We start from the raw sequence: 21006 nt of genomic DNA, 5'->3' as shown, positions 1-21006 counted from the left end.
AGCATTCTCCAGCTTTGGATTTCCAGCATCTCCAGACTTTCTCACATTTCTGCTTTATTACTTACTGAAAACTTAAGTCTTGCATTTGCACAACACCTTGCACGTCACCAAAATGTCCAAAGGTCCTCACAACCAATGGGAGTAGGAGGATTACTGGCCAGGAAATTCCCTGCATCTCTACCGAACATCACACTGACTACGGCAGTGTGACTTTTCAAAGCAAACAGATTAGCAGTATTCCTTTAGTGAATGTGTGTGGATGCAGGTTACTGTCTATGTGGCAGTAACCTGCATCCCTGTCAGTTATGTACTGGGTGTGGCGTCTGCATTGGCTCAGTTTCCAGGATGTCAGCAGGTGATGTCTGGCAGAGCCCTGAGAAACCAGCATTAAGATTTCTTAATTCTTTGACATTCCTAAAAGGGGGACTCAATTGAGAGACCTCAATGAATGACCAAATGATGAGAATATCAAATGACTCATTAACTAATAGTACAATGAGGACTCAATTATTAACGAAGCATTGTAATTCAGTACTGGTCTTACTGGACTTCAGTAAGGCCTTTGACAAGGTCCCGCATGGGAGGTTAGTTAGGAAGATTCATTCGCTAGGTATTCATGGTGAGGTAGTAAATTGGATTAGACTTTGGCTCAGTGGGAGAAGCCAGAGAGTGGTAGTGGAGGATTGCTACTCTGAGTGGAGGCCTGTGACTAGTGGTGTGCCACAGAGATCAGTGCTGGCTCCATTGTTATTTGTCATCTATATCAATGATCTGGATGATAATGTGGTAAATTGGATCAGCAAATTTGCTGATAACACAAAGATTAGAGGTGTAGTGGACAGTGAGGAAAGTTTTCAAAGGTTGCAGAGGGATCTGGACCAGCTGAAGAAATGGGCTGAAAGATGGCAGATGGAGTCACAGGTAGATAGGGCAGTAAAGGGCATTGGCCTTTAGAAATCAAAGTATTGAGTATAAGAGTTGGAATATTAGGGTGAGGTTGTATAAGGCATTCGTAAGGCCGAATTTAGAGTATTGTGTGCAGTCTTGGTCACCGAATTACAGGAAGGATATTAATAAGGTTGAAAGAGTGCAGAGAAGGTTTACAAGGATGTTGCTGGGACTTGAGAAACTGAGTTACAGAGAAAAGTTGAATAGGTTAGGACTTTATTCCCTGGAGTGTAGAAGAATGAGAGGAGATTTGATAGAGATATATAAAATTATGATGGGTATAGATAGAGTGAATGCAAGCAGGCTTTTTCCACTGAGGCTAGGGGAGAAAAAAACCAGAGGACATGGGTTAAGGGTGAAGGGAACATTGGGGGGGGGGGGGGATTTCTTCACACAGAGAGTGTGGAATGAGCTGCCAGATAATGTGGTTAATGTGGGCTCACTTTTAACATTTAAGAAAATCTTCGACAGGTACATGGATGAGAGGTGTATGGAGGGATATGGGCCAGGTGCAGGTCAGTGGAACTAGGCAGAAAAATGGTTCGGCACAGCCAAAAAGGGCCAAAAGGCCTGTTTCGGTGCTGTAATGTTCTATGGTTCTAATCAGATTTCAGTTCAGCTTTACAGACCAGAGGAGAGCAAATAGATTAACTGCCCAGGTGAGAGCAACATGCCAACCTGATGCTTGCTCCAGAGTCACAACCAGCCCAAACCATGAATTAAAGTCTTTCCTTTCTGTGTATTTAACACAAGTAATGAGTTATCCGGGAACTTCAGAGGAACGTTATCAGACAACAAAATGGCAATAAGCCAACAAGGCTGATAAAATACCATGTTAAAGAAAGGTGTTTCTTAAAGATAGGTATGTTTAGGAGAGCAGAAACATAGAAAATAGGTGCAGGAGTAGGCCATTCAGCCTTTCGAGCCTGCACCGCCATTCAGTATGATCATGGTTGATCATCCAACTCAGAACCCTGTACCTGCTTTCTCTCCATACCCCCTGATCCATTTAGCCACAAGGGCCATATCTAACTTCCTCTTAAATATAGCCAATGAACCGGCCTCAACTGTTTCCTGTGGCAGAGAATTCCACAGATTCACCACTCTCTGTGTGAAGAAGTTTTTCCTCATCTCGGTCCTAAAAGGCTTCCCCTTTATCCTTAAACTGTGACCCCTCGTTCTGGACTTCCTCAACATCGGAAACAATCTTCCTGCATCTAGCCTATCCAATCCCTTTAGAATTTTATACGTTTCAATAAGATCCCCCCTCAATCTTTTAAATTCCAGTGAGTATAAGCCTAGTCGATCCAGTCTTTCTTCATATGAAGTCCTGCCATCCCAGGAATCAATCTGGTGAACCTTCTCTGTACTCGCTCTATGGCAAGAATGTCCTTCCTCAGATTAGGGGACCAAAACTGCACACAATATTCTAGGTGCGGTCTCACCAAGGCCTTGTACAACTGCAGTAGAACCTCCCTGCTCCTGTACTCAAATCCTTTTGCTTTGAATGCCAACATACCATTTGCCTTTTTCACCGCCTGCTGTACCTGCATGCCCACCTTCAATGACTGGTGTACAATGACACCCAGGTTTCATCGCATCTCCCCTTTTCCTAATCGGCCACCGTTCAGATCATAATCTGTTTTCCTGTTCTTGCAACCAAAGTGGATAACCTCACATTTATCCACATTAAATTGCACCTGCCATGAATTTGCCCACTCACCTAACCTATCCAAGTCACCCTGCATCCTCTTAGTATCCTCCTCACAGCTAACACCGCCGCCCAGCTTCGTGTCATCCGCAAACTTGGAGATGCTGCATTTAATTCCCTCGTCTAAATCATTAATATGTATTGTAAACAATTGGGGTCCCAGCACTGAGCCTTGTGGTACCCCACTAGTCACTACCTGCCATTCTGAAAACGTCCCGTTTACTCCCACTCATTGCTTCCTGTCTGCCAACCAATTCTCTATCCACCTCAATATCATACCCCCAATACCGTGTGCTTTAAGTTTGCACACTAATCTCCTGTGTGGGACCTTGTCAAAAACCTTTTGAAAATCTAAATATACCACATCCACTGGCTCTCCCCCAACCACTCTAATAGTTACATCTTCAAAAAATTCTATAAGATTCGTTAGACATGATTTTCCTTTCACAAATCCATGCTGACTTTGTCCGATGATTTCACCTCTTTCCAAATGTGCTGTTATCACATCTTTGATAACCAACTCTAGCATTTTCCCCACCACCGATGTCAGACTAACCGGTCTATAATTCCCCGGTTTCTCTCTCCCTCCTTTTTTAAAAAGTGGGGTTACATTAGCCACCCTCCAATCCTCAGGAACTAATCCAGAATCTAAGGAGTTTTGAAAAATTATCACTAATGCATCCACTATTTCTTGGGCTACTTCCCCATAATTGGGCAATTACTGTGATGTGCATTTAACTATTGGTGGATGAACATTGACCAGAATTTTATTGAATATACTCTTCATTTCTGAAAAAGTATATACATTCACATATATACATCTAAGGTGCCTAAGACTGTTGCAAAGTACGGTATATGTGGAATGGAGAGGAAGTTTGTAAATATGGCAGGAGCAAATGATGTTGGGAACGGTGAGGGTGGAGTGCCACAGGAGGGTTGCAGGAAAGGTGACAGAGGAGGAGTGCTGGGGCTTTGGGTGCAGACACACTGAGCCCTGTTACACTAAGCAAGATCATTTGATTCCAAACAACTGATGTACTGATCATTACAAAATGTCTCTCTGCTGCTTCCTGCTCCCAGCCCTCCCCCTTCCCCTTTACCCAACCATTATTCCCTTCTCCCTGCTGAGACGTTAAAGGCTTAAAGGGTTGAGAAATGATTTCGAAGTCTTGGAAATAACTGCAACTTCTGATTGTTCTGTTCTAAGTAATCTGCTTATGCTACTTTTAGACTAACAACTTTGCTGTTTTGTGGATTGAGTTCTGCTTATTTGTCACATACTTCCTACTATATGGTTTCGTAAGAATTAAAATAGCGCCCTTTGTCTCGTAAGATCGTTCCATAAATTGTTAGACAAAGGTTCAATATATTTTGTTTCCAAATATGCGGAACTATAGCTAGAAAAATGAGGAATTATGTCATTGCGCACACTGTCCAAGTTGTCTGAATTTGACTGCCCTTTAAGGTGATCAAGTGGGCTTTGCCTCGAAATACTGCTGTTGCTAGACATGTGATTATGAGGGTAGCTAAAAAAATTGTTTCCTGCGTAAGTGACAAAAAAAAGACTAAAAACTCTGTATCTCTGTGCTTTGAGGAGAGAGACCTCCCATATGGACCCCCTGTGTGTGCCTAAGGAGGGCTCTCTCTGGTAGCAAGCTACTAAATAAAAAGCTGTTGCTTTATCCTCCGTAGTACTGAGTGTTCTTGCACCTGGTAACGGGTAATAATTAGAAATAAGGTGTAACACTACCCCCTTCTCATACTCAGTCCAACAATACCCATATCATACAGTACAGAACATTGAACAGTGCAGCACAGGAACAGACCATTCAGCCCACAACGTTGTGCCAAACCAGCCAAAAAGCAAATCAAAAACACCCAAACACTAATCCCACCTACCTACACCATGACAATATCCCTCTTCCTTTCTTACATCCATGTGCCTATTCAAACATCTCTTAAAAGCCACCAAGTATTTGTCTCCACCATCATACCAGTCAGTGCACTCCAGGCATCCACACTTCTCTGAGTAAAAAACTTACCGCGCACATCCCCTTTGAACCTACCTCCTCTCATCTTCAATGCATGACCCCTGGTATTAGACATTTCAACCCTGGGAAACAAATACTCTCCGTCCACTTTATCTATGACTCTCATAATCTTGTAAACCTTTATCAGATCTCCCCGCAGCCTCCAGCACTCGAGCGAAAATAACCCAACCTCTTATGATAGCACATGCCCTCTAAACCAAGCAGCATCCTGGTAAACCTCTTCTGCACCCTCTCCAAACCCCTGACATCCTTCCTATAGTGGAGTGAGAACTGTAAGATATAGATGTAGTCTACATGGACTTCAGCAAGGCCTTTGACAAAGTTCCACATGGAAAGTTAGTTAAGAAGGTTCAGTCATTAGGTATTAATGCTGGAGTAATAAAATGGATTCAACAGTAGCTAGATGGGAGATGCCAGAGAGTAGTAGTGGATAATTGTTTATCGGGATGGAGGCCGGTGACTAGCGGGGTGCCTCGGGGATCTGCTTTGGGCCCAATGTTGTTTGTAATATACATAAATAATCTGGATGATGGGGTGGTAAATTGGATTAGTAAGTATGCCGATGATACTAAGGTAGGAGGTGTTGTGGATAATGAGGTGGGTTTTCAAAGCTTGCAGGGAGATTTATGCCGGTTAGAAGAATGGGCTGAACGTTGGCAGATGGAGTTTAATGCTGAGAAGTGTGAGGTTCTACATTTTGGCAGGAATAACCTAAATAGAACATACAGGGTAAATGGTAGGGCATTGAGGAATGCAGTAGAACAAAGAGATCTAGGAATAACAGTGCATAGTTCCCTGAATGTGGAGTCTCAAGTAGATAGGGTGGTGAAGAAGGCTTTTGGAACGCTGGCCGTTATAAATCAGAGCATTGAGTACAGAAGTTGGGATGTAATGTTAAAATTGTACAAGGCATTGATAAGGCCAAATATGGAACATTGTGTACAGTTCTGGTCACCGAATTATAGGAAAGATATAATTAGAGAGAGTGCAGAGACGATTTACTAAGATGTTACCTGGGTTTCAGCACTTAAGTTACAGAGAAAGGTTGAATAAGTTAGGTCTCTAATCATTGGAGCGTAGAAGGTTGAGGGGGGATTTGATCGAGATATTTAAAATTTTGAGAGGGATAGATAGAGTTGACGTAAATAGGCTGCTTCCGTTGAGAGGAGGGGGGGATTCAAAAGAGGACATAATTTGAGAGTTAGGGGGCAAAAGTTTAAGGGAAACACGAGGGGGTATTTCTTTACTCAGAGAGTGATAGCTGTGTGGAATGAGTTATAACTAGTAGAGGCCAGTTCAGTTGTGTCATTTAAGGTAAAATTGGATAGGTATAAAGGAGTGGAGGGTTATGGGCTGAGTGTGGGTAGGTGGGACTAGGTGAGATTAAGAGTTCAGCACCAACTAGAAGGGCCGAGATGGCCTGTTTCCGTGCTGTGATTGTTATGTGGTTATATGTATGCAATACTCCAGATGTGGCCTAAGCAGAGCTTTATAAAGTTGTAACATTACTTCAGGATCAGGTTTATCATCACTTAAATATGACATGAATTTTTTAATTGCAACTGCAGTATAGTGCAATACATAAAATTACTAGTACTGTACAAAAGTCTTTGGCACCCTAAGTACATATGTGCCCAAGACCACGTGCACAGAACTATATATGTGATATTATGAATCAAATTTACTTTTGAAATATAAACAACAGTAGAAACAAATTCTGCAAGTGTCAATAAACTCCCAAGTTCTACACCACCACAAACTGGCTAAAAAAAACTTGCTCATTTAAAATAAATGTGAAATAAGTTATTCAAGGTCACGTCACATTTTCTTCCTGTATATGAAGCAACAAGGTAGCAATTTACTGTGAGCCTGTCTTAGACTCTGGACTGTAATCACCCAGGAGTGTGGGGAAACTCTGTCTGCCAAAATGAACCATAGGAACTATTAACTAGGAATGGTGCAAACTGATAATCGGAGTCACTGAAAGGCCTTGTGCATGCACCTGCACTTACCTGTAAGTCATTGCTTCAATGAGGAAGGGCTGGTTTTCGGCCACTGCTCTACGCCGAGCTTCCTTAGTGGCATTATAGACAGCAAAGACGTCATTCCCATCCACTCTGATCGATATTATACCATAACCAGGACCTCTGGCAGCTATTGGAACAGATAAAGTGTCAAAGGAGGAAAATGGTCCAAAAATTACCATTTCTATACATCATGTCCAATAATACAAGAGCCGTTCTAGGTCACTCCAGGCCCCAAAGCTTTATTATGTCAAGTTCAGCCAAACAGCACTTCGACATCACCGCCAACCTGATAACACTGTCTGTGTCCCCCTCAGTCCCAATAGTCCCTAAGTCACTCCCAATATTGTTACTCTGTACATCACTCCAAACCCCATAGCCTTGAAAGTCACTCTCAATGTTACCTCTGTAACAGCCCTCAACTCACCAGAATTTTTGGACATCGAAACTTAAGAACGTCAGATGATGGAAAGGGAATTCACCGGGATGACTGAAAGATGGATAATTCAAGTAAAGTGAGACTAGGATTATTCATAAAAGGATATATACATTTGTTCGAAATGTTAGATATCTTGAAGGGTTTCTAAAGATTGAATAATAAATTATTTCCAGTGACGGAGGATTAGTAGCTGGACGGGACAGATGGTAGCTCATAATCAAAAAATTAAGATGCTATTTGAGGAAATACCTTCCACTAAATTAAGGCTATAAAACTAGGAGCAGAATTAGGTTATTCAGCCTATCAAGCCTGCCCTACACTCCATCATAGCTGATTTATTATCCCTCTCAACCCATTCACCTTGACGAATCAAGAATCTTTCACCCTCTGTTTTAGATATACTCAATGACGTGGCTTCCACAGCCATCCATAGCAATGAACTCCACAGATGCACCACCCTCTGGTTATTTAAAGAAATTCTTCCTCACGTCTGTTCTAAATTAAGGTCCCTCTATTCCGAAGCTGTGCCCTCTGGTCAGACTCACACACTATAGAAACATCCTCTCCACATCCACTCTATTTATATTTCAATATTCAATAGGTTTCCATGAGATCCCTCCTCATTCTTCTAAATACAGGCCCGGAGCCACCAACTCTCGTTAACCCTTTCATTCCTGGAATCATTCTCGTGAACCTGCTCTAGACCCTCTCCAATGCCAGCAAATCTTTTCTAAGGGGCACAATACTGCTCACAGTATTCCAAGTGTGATCTGACCAATGCCTTATAAAGCCTGAGCTTTATTATTGAATCTGTACCCAACTCCCGTCGGAAACTTTCAGCTAAATGGGTTCTCTGACTGGCAGGAGGCAAAGAGTGGGAATAAAGGAGGCCTATTCTGGTTGGCTGTTGGTGACTGCTGTTCTGTAGGGGTTAGTATTGGGGTTGCTGGGTACAGATTCAATAATAACTTTCAAATCAGAAACTATTATGAGGAAGTGGCATGTTTTTTCTGTGACCAACTGGGGTTCCCATGGATGCTGCCACCTCCTCTCACATCACATGTGTGTAGGTTGAGGCTGCTGTAAATTACTCATAGTGCTGGTGGGTAGCAGGAGAATCAGGGGGCATCTGATGGGCATATGTGGGGAATGGAGCATATGCAAATACTCTGATGGCAGAACAGACTTGATGGACATAATGGCCTGCTTCTCTGGCATAAGGAAATAAGAGAAAGGAGTATTATATTTATGTTGAGATGCAGCCCTTCAAGTCACGCTGCCCAGCAATGCCCCAATTTAAATCTAGCCTAATCACGGGGCAATTTACAGTTGCCGATTAACCAGCTGACTGGTACATCTTTGGACTGTGGGAGGAAACCGGAGCACCGGGAGGAAATCCATGCGGTCACGATGGGGAGAACGCACAAACTCCTTACAAGCATTAGCAAGAATTGACCCCACGTTGCCTGTGCTGTAAAGCGTCATGCTAACCACTACGCTACATCGCACTACTGGCATGCCGAGATGCAGAGTCCCTTTGTGCTTTCTACCGTCGGACTGGAGGTACAGATGCCTCAAGCCACTACATTCAAGAACAGCTACCCGTCCAGTTCCTGAACCACTTCACATAACCCTGATCACTGCAGCATTACGACCACTCTGTTCACCTTGCACTAAAATGAACATGCTGTTCCTTCTTGCAGAAATTCTGCATAATGTATCATTAGTTTAGGTTTTTCCTGTGAATGCTACTTATATACGTGCCTGTGATGTTACTGCAAGCACGTTTTTAATTGCACCAGTGCAAATATATCTCTGCGCATATGAAAGTAAACTCGACTATCTCAACGCTTTTGGTTCTATGAATTCTTCCTCACATTGTATGATCTAACACCAACACCATCTCCCCTGTACGGTTCTCCCGGTACCTACCAATGCCATCGCCTCGGTACTGCTCGTGAGTTGGTGTCGATATGGCATAGCCATTGTTTCTGCAGAAGAATATGATGGGACACTCCAAAGTGGCCGAGAAATTGAAGCCTGCGTGAGCGTCCCCTTCACTTGCAGCCCCTTCTCCAAAGTAGCAGATGACTGCGCGGTCTGCCTGGCTGATTTTGTAGGCATACGCAGCCCCTACGGCTGGGAACAAAGGAGCAGAGACAGTCATAAATATCGCTGCAATCTGCACCACCAGAAATACAACCAGTACAGACTGAGTATCCCACCAGTGAGGAAGAACAAAACCATGCCAACTGTGGGAGAGAAACTCTGTTAGGCAAGTAACGGTGAAGAGGGTTGGTATTACAGGAAGGATGTGAAGCTTTAGAGTGGGTGCACAAGAGATTTATAAACAAGCTACCTGGAATAGAGAGAAAGTCTTATAGGGCTTTCCTCTTTGGAGCAAAGGAAAACAAAAGGTTACTTCATAGAGATGTATGTAGTTGGTATGAGGCATAGACAGAGTGGACAGCCAGTGTCTTTACCCCAGGTGGAAATGGCTAAGATGAAAGGCACGATTTAAAAGGGAAATACGGCGAGGATATCAAGAGAGAGGATTATTTTTATACTAAGTAGTGGGTACATGGAACACATTGTTGGGAGCAGTGGTAAAGGTATATACATTGGGAACATTTAAGAAACTTGGATAAGCACCTGAATGAAAGAGAAATGGAGGACTATGTAGGAGGAAGCATTAGATTGATCTTGGGAGTCACTTAAAAGGTCGGCACAACATTGTGGGCCGAAGGACCTGGACTACGGTGTACTGTTCTACGTTCTGGTCGCTCCAGCACGCCTCGGGCTGCCCCTTTCCAGCACCCTATAACCCTCCCTCCATGCATTTGTGGTGGCTTTGCAACTTCCATTTTGAGAGTTGGACTGGAAAATACGGCAGCACCTGGCGAGCTTTGAGGAGGCAGCGAGAAGCAGCAGAGGAAAGGTGGTGGCAGGGAGAGAGGGCAAAGCATTTAGATTGGAAATCCTTACCCTGGGGTATTTGTGTTGCTAGGGGAGACGAAATGGTAACAAAATGCAGGTCTTTACTGCTGTAATGAACAGGCATTTGACGGCCCTTGCCCACATCATTGGCACTGGCGTAACACTGCGCCATGAAAAGCTCCAGAGGGAAGTCTCGGTACATTAGAACACCTGTAAGAGACACAACATACAAAGAGAGTAATGGTAATGAATTGGCAGTGTAAATAATCAATCCCAATCCGTATTTTTCTTAACTTTACATTGGAGCCCAGATACACACAGCAAGATTTCATTAATGGCAAACAAGGGATTAAACTACTGTCTTGGGTATTGTGCTCAGAGGAGAATTATTGGCCAAGGTGCTGGAAGAACTCTCTAATCTTCCTCTACTGATGATTATTGTGCTCCAATGAGTTAATGACAATTGTGGAGACACAAGAGACTGTAATATGGAGCAAAATAAAACCGCTGAAGGATCTCAGTGGGTCAGGCCGCACCTCTGGAGGCAGAGAGAGGGTTGAAAGCTTGCACCAAGTCTGAGAGTACAAAGGTGAGACTGTTTCCTTATTCAGAGATACAAAGGAAGCCATTTGGCTGTCTTTAAAGGCAAACCACAGTCAGACACTCCCAGGAGCATGATAAACAAAGACAGCAGCAGGCCTTTATGGCCTGCACCCTCCCCATCTCACACACAAAGCCAGTAGTGTGTACTAGTTCCTTTCACACACTATATTTGCAGAAGAATAGAGAGTGCATGTTGGGACAGCCCCCTCCGCCACAGGACGGTGAATCTGAGCAATTTGTTGCCACAGATGGCTGTGGAGGACCAAGTAGTTAGGTTTGTTTAAAGCAGAGGTTGGTAGAAAACAAAGCTTATGGGGAGAACGCAGGAACATGTTTGAAGAGGATAATAAATAGGCCAAATGACCTAATTCAGCTGATAAGTCTTGTAATGTTCCACCCCTACCTCCACCAGCCCCCATCCCCAACACCCACCTTCACATCATAACTTAGGCACAGGAGAAAGCTTTTATATCTCTGCTATCTTTACAGGAGAGCAAACTAGCCAGCCCCCATGGTCTTCTGTGTTATTTATTTAGCCCCACTGCCCTGTTCTTTCACTACAGGTCAACAATTTTCTCCTCATGTCACCATGCCGGTCTCTGAATGAAAAACCATAAGGAAAGAGCAAAATTAGGCCATTCCACCCGTCCCTGTCATATCAACTTCCACCTTTCAAACAATACATTCCAGATGACACCACTTGCTTTGCACATTTCTTCATTGCTCTCTAATTCTTCTGGCAATTTTGTAAATCTTTCTCCAATGAATACTGTCCCTCATGCCTGTGGATGGACGGACGCACGCACGCACGCACACACGCACACTAAATAGTTAAATTTTTTAAAAATAAATAATGTGAAGTAATGAAGTAGTGTTCATGGATTCCATATCCATTCAAAATCTGACGGCAGAGGGGAAGAAGCTGTTTCTGAATCGCTTTGTGTGTGCCTTTGGGCTCCTGTACTTTCTTCCTGATGGTAGCAATGAGAACATGTCCTGAGTGATTCTTCTGTGGAATGTGCCTTTATCTTTCTATGCTGCTGAACAATCTCAGCTTCCCTAGTTTATTTAATTCCTTTTGTCTCCAGGAACCCTAGTGTCAGCCCTATCCAAGGTCTTAATTTTCTTCACAGTGGAGTCCGGACCTGGAGACGCATGAGATTGCAGATGCCAGGATCTCGAGCAGCAAACAATTTACTGGAGGAACTCAGTGTGTCAAACAGCATTTATTGAAGGAAAGAATTTGTCAACGTTTTCAGCCACAGGACTAAGGCGAGATGGCCAGTTAAAGAGGAGAATGGGAGTGATGAGACAGATAACTGGAGGACTAAGGAGGGAATGACAAGGAAGTGGTACCAGATAGAGGAGAGGAGCAAATTTGAACAGGTGAATTATAGATGGAGGCAACAAGAAAAAAAAGATTACTTTGACTGGTAGATAGGGCATGGTATAGGTTGGACAGCGATGAATGGAGAGAAATAAAGCTGGAAAACAGAGGGCTACGAGTGTTGGACTCTGATAAGTTAAGGAGGTGAGAATGGGAACCTTTAGGGAAGAGAGGAATGGCAGCTAGGACAAGAACCAGATGAAGTGCAAGTTTTAACCAAGAGGTGGAGCAGATAGATGGAACCAAGATGGGGAGAGCAGGAAGGCAAGTGAGGGGGAGTTGGGTGGGGTTTGAGGGAAAGCAGACTAAAAAGGGAGTGTCAGAAGGAGCGAGGAAGAAAAGGAGGGAAAGCAACCCATCTGAGGGGCGGATGACCTAAAAATGGAAAACTCTACGTTCATGCCACAAGGCTCTAGATCACTGAGGCAGAATATCGGATGCCGTCCACTAGCATGGATCCCATTTTGGCAGAGAAAGGACAGGTCAATGTGGGAATGGGAAGAAAAATTGAAATGGCATGCAATTGGACTCAGTACTCCAGATGAAGTCTAAACGGTGCTTTATGGCGAGGTTCATCTGCTCCCTAAACATACATCTCTCAGAGGACTGAATGGGAAGCAGGGACTTGCTGGGAGAAGAAAGACATTGCAGCTTAATCTTTGGAAGATCTACTTAATTGGTAACTCAGTCCCAAATACTCTGCAACTGAGGCACTTCAAATGCTGCAATAAAGTCCCTCCATAAAGTTGTTTGTCGTCATCGGTATTTGGGCAAAGTGAACAAAATGGGACCCATCTCACTCTCCGCACAAGGATGACCACTGAAAAGCAGAGAACTCATCAGCTTTGTAGGATCATACTCAGATGTCTTCCGCACCAGGCCAACCCAGAATGTAGTTGTACAGGCATGATCACACCCACAACTCTGGGGTGGTGAAGACTGAGGGGAGGCATGATAAAAATGTAGAAAAGTTATCAGAGTCGTAGATAGAGTAGACAGCCGTTATATTTTTCCTAGGAGGGAAACAGTGAGAAAGGGAAAGTGGTGGGTGCGTGGAACAGTGGTGGAGGCGGATATAATAGAGTCTTTTAAGAGACTCTTGGATCGATAAATGGAGCTGAAAAAAAAAATAGAGAGCTATGCAGTAGGGAAATTCTCGGCAGTTTCTAGAGTAGGTTACATGGTCAGCACAACATTGTGGGATGAAGGGCCTGTAACGTGCTGCAGATTTCTATGTTCTATGAAAGTGAGTCATAGAGTCATAGAACACTGCAGAACAGAAACAGGCCTTTTAGTCCATCTAGTCCATGCTGAACCATTAATCTACCTAGTCCCATCATCCTGTACCTGGACCATAACCCTCCATGCCCCTCCCTTCCATGTACCCATCTAAATTTCTATTAAATATTAAAATTTTACTCACATCCACCACTTACACTGACAGCTCGTTCCACACTCTCATCACCCTGTGAGGAAAGAAGGTCCCCCTTATGTTCTCCTTAGACATTTCACCTTTCACCCTTACCTCATGATTTCAAGTTATACTGTCGTCCGACCTCAGTGGAAAAAGCCTGCATTTACCCTATCTATACCCCTCATAATTTGGTATACCTCCTACAAATCTCCTCTCAATCTTCTGTTCTAGTGAAAACAGTCCTAACCTGTTCAAAACATCCCAATAACTCCAGTCCGCAAGTCCCAAAAACATGCTTGTAAATTTTCTCTGTGCTCTTTCAATCCTATTTACATCTTTCCTGCAGGTGGTTGAACAAAACTGCAAATACTCCAAATTAGACCCCCTCAATATCTTCTCCAATTTTAACATAACATTCCCTCTCCTGTACTCAATACATTGAGTTATGAGGGCCAATCTGACAAAAGCTTTCTTTACAGCCCTATCCACCTGTGATACAACTTTGAAGGAATTACGGATGTGTATTCCCAGATCTCTCTGTTCTACTGCACTCCACAATGCCCTACTGCTCATCGTGTAAGACCTTCCCTGGTTAGCTCTCCCAAAGTGCATGCAACACCTCACACTTGTCTGCATTAAATTCCTTCTTCCATTTTTCAACCCATTTTTCCAGCTGGTCCAAATCCCTCTGCAAGCTTTGACAGTCTTCCTCGCTGTCCACTACGTCCCCAGTCCACTAATCTGCTATCCTTCAATCCTCCAGCATCTCGCCCGTGGTTAAGGATGCTTTAAATATCTCTTGGTAGGGCCCCTGCTATTTCTTTACTAGCTTTCCATAAGGTCTAAGGAAATACCTTGTCAGGCCCTGGGGATTTATCCACCCTGATTTGCCTCACGACAGCAAACGCCTCCTCTGTAATCTGTATAGAGTCCATGACCTCACCGCTGCTTTGCCTCTCTCCTGTGTCTGTCTTCCAAGTAAATACAGATGAAAAAATCCACTTCAGATCTTCCCATCTCTTTCAGCTCCACACATAATTACCACTCTGATCTTCCAGAGGACCAATTTTGTCCCTTGTTACTTTTTTGCTCTTAATATATCTGTAGAAGCCCTTATGGTTCTCCTTCAACTTGTCTGCTAGAGCAACCTCATGCCTTCTTTTAGACTTCCTGACTTCCATCTTAAGTGTTCTCCTGCATTTCTTATACTCAAGTACCTCATTTGCTCTTGCCTGCCGATATCCACTAATGTACATCTTTCTGTTTGTTAACCAGGGCCTCATTATGTCTCAAAAACCAAGGTTGCCTAAACCTGTTATGCTCAGCTTTTATTCTGAGAGGGGCAAACAAACTCTGTGCTCTCAACATTTCACTTTTGAAGGCCTTCCACCAAGTGTACCTTTGCCAGAAAACAACATATCCCAATCCACACTTGCCAGATCCTTTCTGATAACATCAAAATTAGACTTTCTTCAACTTAGAATCTCAACCCAGGGAACAGCCCTATTCTTTTCCATATTTACTTTGAAACTAATGGCATTATGATCACTAGATGCAAGTGTTCCTCAACACCAACTTCCATCATCTGCCCTGTCTCATTCCCTAATAGGAGATATAGTATTGCTCTCTCTCTAGCTGTGACTTCTATGTACTGATTAAGGAAACTTTCCTGAACACATTTGACAAACCGTTTCCTGTCCAGCCCTTTTACAGTATGGGATTTGCAGTCAATATGAGGAAAGTTAAAATTACCTACCATCACACCTTTATGTGTCTGTAATATAATCTCATTAATGTGATCCTCAATCCTACCCAAAAAGCCTCATTAGATGAGCTCTCCTGTCTAGAGTACTGCTGTGACATAAACACCTCTCCCGCTGTAAAAGAACAGACCCCCGCAACATTGGGCTGCCAGTCCCTCCTGCAACCAAGTCTCACTAATGACTACAATGTCGTAATTCCACACGCTGATCCATGCCCTAAGCGTTCCTACCTTTCCTGCAATACTCCTTGCATTGAAATATACATAGCTCTGAACATTAGTCCTTCCCACCATGCTCAGCTTTTCGATTCCCGACTTTGCACGCAGGCTTAACAACACCTTCCTCCACAACCACTCCACTATCTGTACCCATCCCTCTGCAACTCTATTTTAACCTCCCCCACCCCCACTACCCATGCAGCACCAGCAAAGCTTCTTGCCAGGAAATTAGTTCCCCTTCTAGTTCAGAAGCAACCTTCCCTTGTTTCCATGTCCTGCCTTCTACGGAAAAGAGCCCAAAAATCCAAAAACCTGAAGCCCGACCCTTCTGCACCGACTCCCTGGTCTAGCGTGCACTACTATAAGTAGTAGTGGAAGGAAATACAAAAGAGTTTTCAAGCTGGGCATATGAAAATGCTGAGAATGAGTATCTGTCATCTGTCAAGTAGGATCCTGATTTGGTGGGGACGGACGTGAAAAGCACGGAGGAACATCTGGTGAAACCTCTGAAATGCCTGTTTCGCTGCCACTGCTACTGTGCGATGGAGAAATCTCCGGAAAGGAAGGCCCCGAATCCTCGGCTTTGCCTGTGGCTTGGTGGCCAGGGCCGGGGTCGAAGCGTTCGGCAGAGACGGTGCTCGGTGTCGGAGGGCTGGTCGGAGGCTCGAAGTTTTTGGACGGACTCAGAGTTGGCTGTGGTCGGACGCTTCCAGGGTGCTGCATCGGCAAGTTTGCGGCACTGGAAGTTCATGGCAGGAAGTTTTTCTTCCTTCTACCGTCTGCGTGAGGTGATGGGCTATCGGAGACTTTGAGACTTTTGTTTTTTACCGTGCCCATGGTCTGCTCTTTGTCAAATTACAGCATTGCTCTGCACTGTTGTAACTATATGTTATAATTATGTGGTTTTTGTCAGTTAGCCTTGGTCTGTCTTGTGTTCCTGTGATATCATACTGTGGAGGAACATCGTATCATTTCTTAATGCATGCATTACTAAATGACAATAAACAAGGACTGAGTGTCCTCATAATCTAATCTAATGTGGATCGTGCAGACAGAAGGGATTAAGTGACAGAAGGGATCCTGTTCTGTTCCATACTATGTTCTGACCCAATAAGCAGGATGCACTTGTTTACATGGTACAGCAAATAAGACCTCGTCCGACAGCCCCGGATGCAATCCACACATTCAGCTCACCTGCTTCCCTGTACTGTCCAAACACCAAGTCATCTGGTTCCAGCGCAGCTGCACTGCCTACGTGTGTGCCCTCTTCACCGTAGTTTGTCATATAAAAGGATATACGACCCTGTAAGATAAATGGTGGTCCAGGAACAACTCAACAACACAAACTACAGGCTATCCCAAAGCAGCTCAATCAAGGAAGCATTCGCTGACGTGTAATCTCTGTCAGCCAACTCAAAAGCTAGCTGACATACAGCAACGTATTTACAACCAGGTAAAAATCTGCTGTTCGGAGATGCTGGTTAAAACCAGGAATTGTGTTTATTTGGGGCATATGTAAGATATATAAATTTGAGGTTCCTGGGCAGCACAGTCTGGATGGACCGGAAGGGCCAATTCCACACCTTATCTTAAAAAATAAACAAACAATAAATAATAAGGAAATCAATACAAAACTATTTGGAAACTGCACAGAACTCCCCTTGCTCTCCTAAAAGAGCTGTGGGATCTCACTGAATAACACTGTCATTCAGTTCAGCACCAGGAGCATTAACGTAAAACCCAGGTAAAAATTATTAGCACGCTCAAGGGACAGAAGCAGCGGAGTAAAATCTGAGCCTCTCGCTGTCTTGTGCTCACTTGTCGCTGAGATTCATACAAAATGCGATCCATAGTGTTCAGCAGTGTCATCTTCTGATAGAACTTGAGTACCATCTCCTTCGGCAACTGTGGAAAGGACAGAAAGAGCAGAGTAGATCTGTAAACAAAGGAAATGCACAGCAGCCCAGCCCAATGAAAAGATGACATAACCACCTCAGGCAGTGCAGAAATATAAACACTGCTGCTGCTCCACAAAGTCTTTGAGAAGGGGTTAAAACGCCATCATTTAACACAACCCAGTTCTTGGTAAAAAGAACACTTTCAAGCCTTTCTGAATTCAACATACAATAAAATACATTTTTATCAGGGGTAAAGGGAAGTGTCAGTGGGGAGGAAATGCCACACAAACAATGGCTTCCTTTCGAACGTACAATTTCCATAATCTCCTACTTCCCCTAGATGTTATTAATGCTGTAATATGTAATTCTGAAACAGTCGCCTCTTCAGGATATCCCAAATACTTTACAGATACTGATTAACCTTCACTATTGCAATGTATGAAATCTAGCAACTATGCTGTGATCAGAATCAGGATTAATATCACCGGCATAAGTTGTGAAATTTATTAACTTTGCTGAAGCAGTACAATGCAATATGTAATATAAAAAAATAAGTTACAGTAATTATATGTATATTAAATACTTAAGTTAAAATTTGTAGTGCAAAAGGCAGAAACTAATTAAAAATACAAAAATACAACTGCAGATGCTGTGGATCAAAGAATACGTACACAACCCTGTAAGAACTCAGCAGGTCAGGCAGCATCCAGGAGAAAAAGAGTAGCCAACATTTCGGGCCTTTGCCTCACCTCCATCAGTAATCCTCTGATCTCGATTTCCTTGAATACATATGCACATCTCTATGAAGATCCCTGATAATTTTACATTTCAGTCAAGTTCCATCTCACTCTTCTAAACTACACAAGAACCTGGCCCATACAAACTTGCTCCTCTTGAGCAATGCATCCTTTCCAAGTATTAAAGTTACCTCGCATTCTTTTAAACACCAGCATAGTCTGGCCTGTTCTACTTTTCCCATAAGACCATAAAACAGAGAAGAATCAGGCCATTCAGCCCATCAAGTCTGTTCTGCCATTCCATCAGGGCTGATCTATTATCCCTCTCTCCTTCCTTCTCCCTATAATTTTTGACCCCCTTACTAATCAAGTACATATCAGTCTCCACTTTGCTTCCGCAGCCATCCGAGGCAATGAATTTTGCAGATTCATCACCCTCTGGCTAAAGAAGACAACCACTCATAAGGCAACTCATCCATTCTGGTCGTCAGCCTACTGTTAAACAACTGTGGTCTCCCAACTGCTATTAAGCTATAACCTGACATCACTCCTATGAAACTGAAAGTGTGTGAAACTGAAGAACTGGCATAATATTTACACAATCTACCTTAATCATTACATATTGACTGATAATCCAAGCTTGATTTATGGAGAAAACAAACTGCAATTTATTAATTTTAATCAATGTTTTCAAATCCACCTGATAGGGAAATGTTTTTTAATCTCACTGATGAACTTGCAGTCTGCAATACGAGTTACTGTAGCACTTGCACCACCTAGTGGCTGAATGATGCCATTGCTCTTTAATTGCAGGACAACTAATTACAATTAAACGCAAATAACCAGAAATCCTTCGGGACTGACAGCACTTACGAAACGTCTAGACTCTAGATAAACACTTAAGTGGTCTACGTATAGAAGGCTGTGGGCCAAGTGTTGGAAGGTGAGATTAATCTGGATGGGTGCCCACTGCTGAACATGATGTACGAAATGGCCTCGTTCCCTGCTGTATGACTATAACTTCGGGAGTACCAAACTGACAGATTTTCTGGACTACATTTGATATTGCTCTTATTTAAACACAAAATACTGCTCTTTTTAAGGAAGAAATACGATAAATTTTCCAGTAAACCACAGGAGCTGAAAGGGAGCATGGGAAACAAAGCCCTGGAAGAGCTTAAAGCAACAACGGGCTGTTGAGTTAAAAAGGCATATAGCCAGCCGTAGGGTCCCAGTGTGCCTGCCATAGCATTGGAATCAGAGCTGGGCTGAGTTTTAAAGGAAAATGAGAGTGGGGTTCCAGTGAGTTTAAAGGGAAAGCAGAAACATGTCCCTGATGAGTTTAAAGGGAGTGCAGGATATAAAATCAGATGTAGAACCATTGAGATTATGGGAGATTTGTGTAAAATTTATTATTTACACTCTGAAAATCCAGAGCCTTCACTCAAAAATCTGGTTTTTTGTGAAACTATACAAGCAGTGGCATTTAAGTCCATCCAGATTCCTTGGATTTTAGAAAAATGAGGTAGGGCCACATTGAAAACATAAGATGTTAAGGCAGCAAAACATATACACACCGTGGCCACTTTATTAGGTACATCCTCTACCTAATGAAGTGGCCACTTTGTGTATGTTCCTGGCCTTCTGCTGCTGTAGCCCATCCACTTCAAGGTTTAGTGGGTTGTGCATCCAGAGATGCTCTTCTGCACAACGCTGTGGTTTCGTGTGGTTATTTGTGTTACTGTCAGCTTGAACAATTCTGGACATTTTCCTCTGACCTCTCTTATTAAGAAGCGGGTTTCACTCACAGAACTACAGTTCACTGGGTTGTGCTTTTTTTTTGTTTTTGCACCATTCTCTGTAAACTCTAGAGCAGGGTTTCCAACCTGGGGTCTATGGACCCCTTGCTTAATGGTATTGCTCCATGGCATAAAAAAAATGTTGGGAACCCCTGTTGTGTGTGTTGACTGTTGTGCATGAAAATCCCAGGAGATCAGCAGTTTCTGAGATACTCAAACAACCATCTGGCACCAACAATCAGTCCGTAGGTCAATCACATAAATTATATTTCTTTCCCATTCTGATGTTTGGTCTGAACCTCCTGACCACATCAGCATGCTTTTATGCATTGAGTTGCTGCCACGATTGGCCAATTTGTAATTTTCATTAACGAGCAGGTGTACAGTTATACCTAACTGTACATTGACATGTTACCAGAAATGGAAATGTTTTATACTGGAATCAGAGTTATAAGATGCAACTGACAGGAATCAGAGGTTTCAAGGGTTGAGTCTCTGCCACAGAGCCCCAGCAGTGCAAGTTCAATACTGGTAACTGGTGGCTGGAGCTCAGTTTATTTTCTGAGCTTTAGAGTTCTTCCGGGGGTCAGCAGTGAAAAGCAGTCTTAATTCTAAGATTTTAGTTTCTCTTAGAATACTGTCACATACCCCATAACCGGGTTAGAAAATCTGCAGAAATGGAGAATGCACTGGAGTTTGGTTTTACTATAAACTAATAGTTTATTAGTAACTAAGCAATGCAGTAATATAAATGCAAATATATTGAACAGGTTGGCGTGTGTGTGTGTGTGTGTGTGTGCACGCGCGTGTGCGTGTGTCTGTGTGTGTGTGGGCGCGCATGTGTGCGGAAGTAGGAATGATGATGAAGAGAATTCAGTTCAAGATGGTTAGTTGAGTAATGTTGGGGGAGGAGAGGGGGGCGGAGGAGAGGGGGGGCAGAGGGAGGGGGGAGAGGGAGGGGGGAGAGGGAGGGGGAGAGGGAGGGGGAGAGGGAGGGGGGAGAGGGAGGGGGGAGAGGGAGGGGGGAGAGGGAGGGGGGAGAGGGAGGGGGGAGAGGGAGGGGGGAGAGGGAGGGGG

At 43.5% G+C, this 21006-nt stretch overlaps 1 protein-coding gene across 1 annotated transcript in view; it reads right to left on the bottom strand.

Moving 5' to 3' along the window:
- The window catches only part of bckdha (branched chain keto acid dehydrogenase E1 subunit alpha), a 57999-nt gene that overhangs the window by 8355 nt on the left and 28638 nt on the right, over positions 1-21006 (bottom strand). The window contains exons 3-7 of the mRNA XM_059950903.1: positions 17314-17400; positions 16690-16798; positions 10159-10320; positions 9106-9312; positions 6723-6864 (exon numbers count right to left, since the gene is read on the bottom strand). Of these exons, the coding sequence (XP_059806886.1) occupies positions 6723-6864; positions 9106-9312; positions 10159-10320; positions 16690-16798; positions 17314-17400 (707 nt within the window). The remainder of the gene's footprint in view (positions 1-6722; positions 6865-9105; positions 9313-10158; positions 10321-16689; positions 16799-17313; positions 17401-21006) is intronic.

The sequence above is a fragment of the Hypanus sabinus genome, chromosome 26, assembly GCF_030144855.1.
Source record: "Hypanus sabinus isolate sHypSab1 chromosome 26, sHypSab1.hap1, whole genome shotgun sequence".
In the NCBI taxonomy this organism is placed as follows: Eukaryota; Metazoa; Chordata; class Chondrichthyes; order Myliobatiformes; family Dasyatidae; genus Hypanus; species Hypanus sabinus.
The sequence above is the reverse complement of the archived record's forward strand: the minus strand, read 5'-3'. Positions and strand labels throughout refer to the sequence as shown.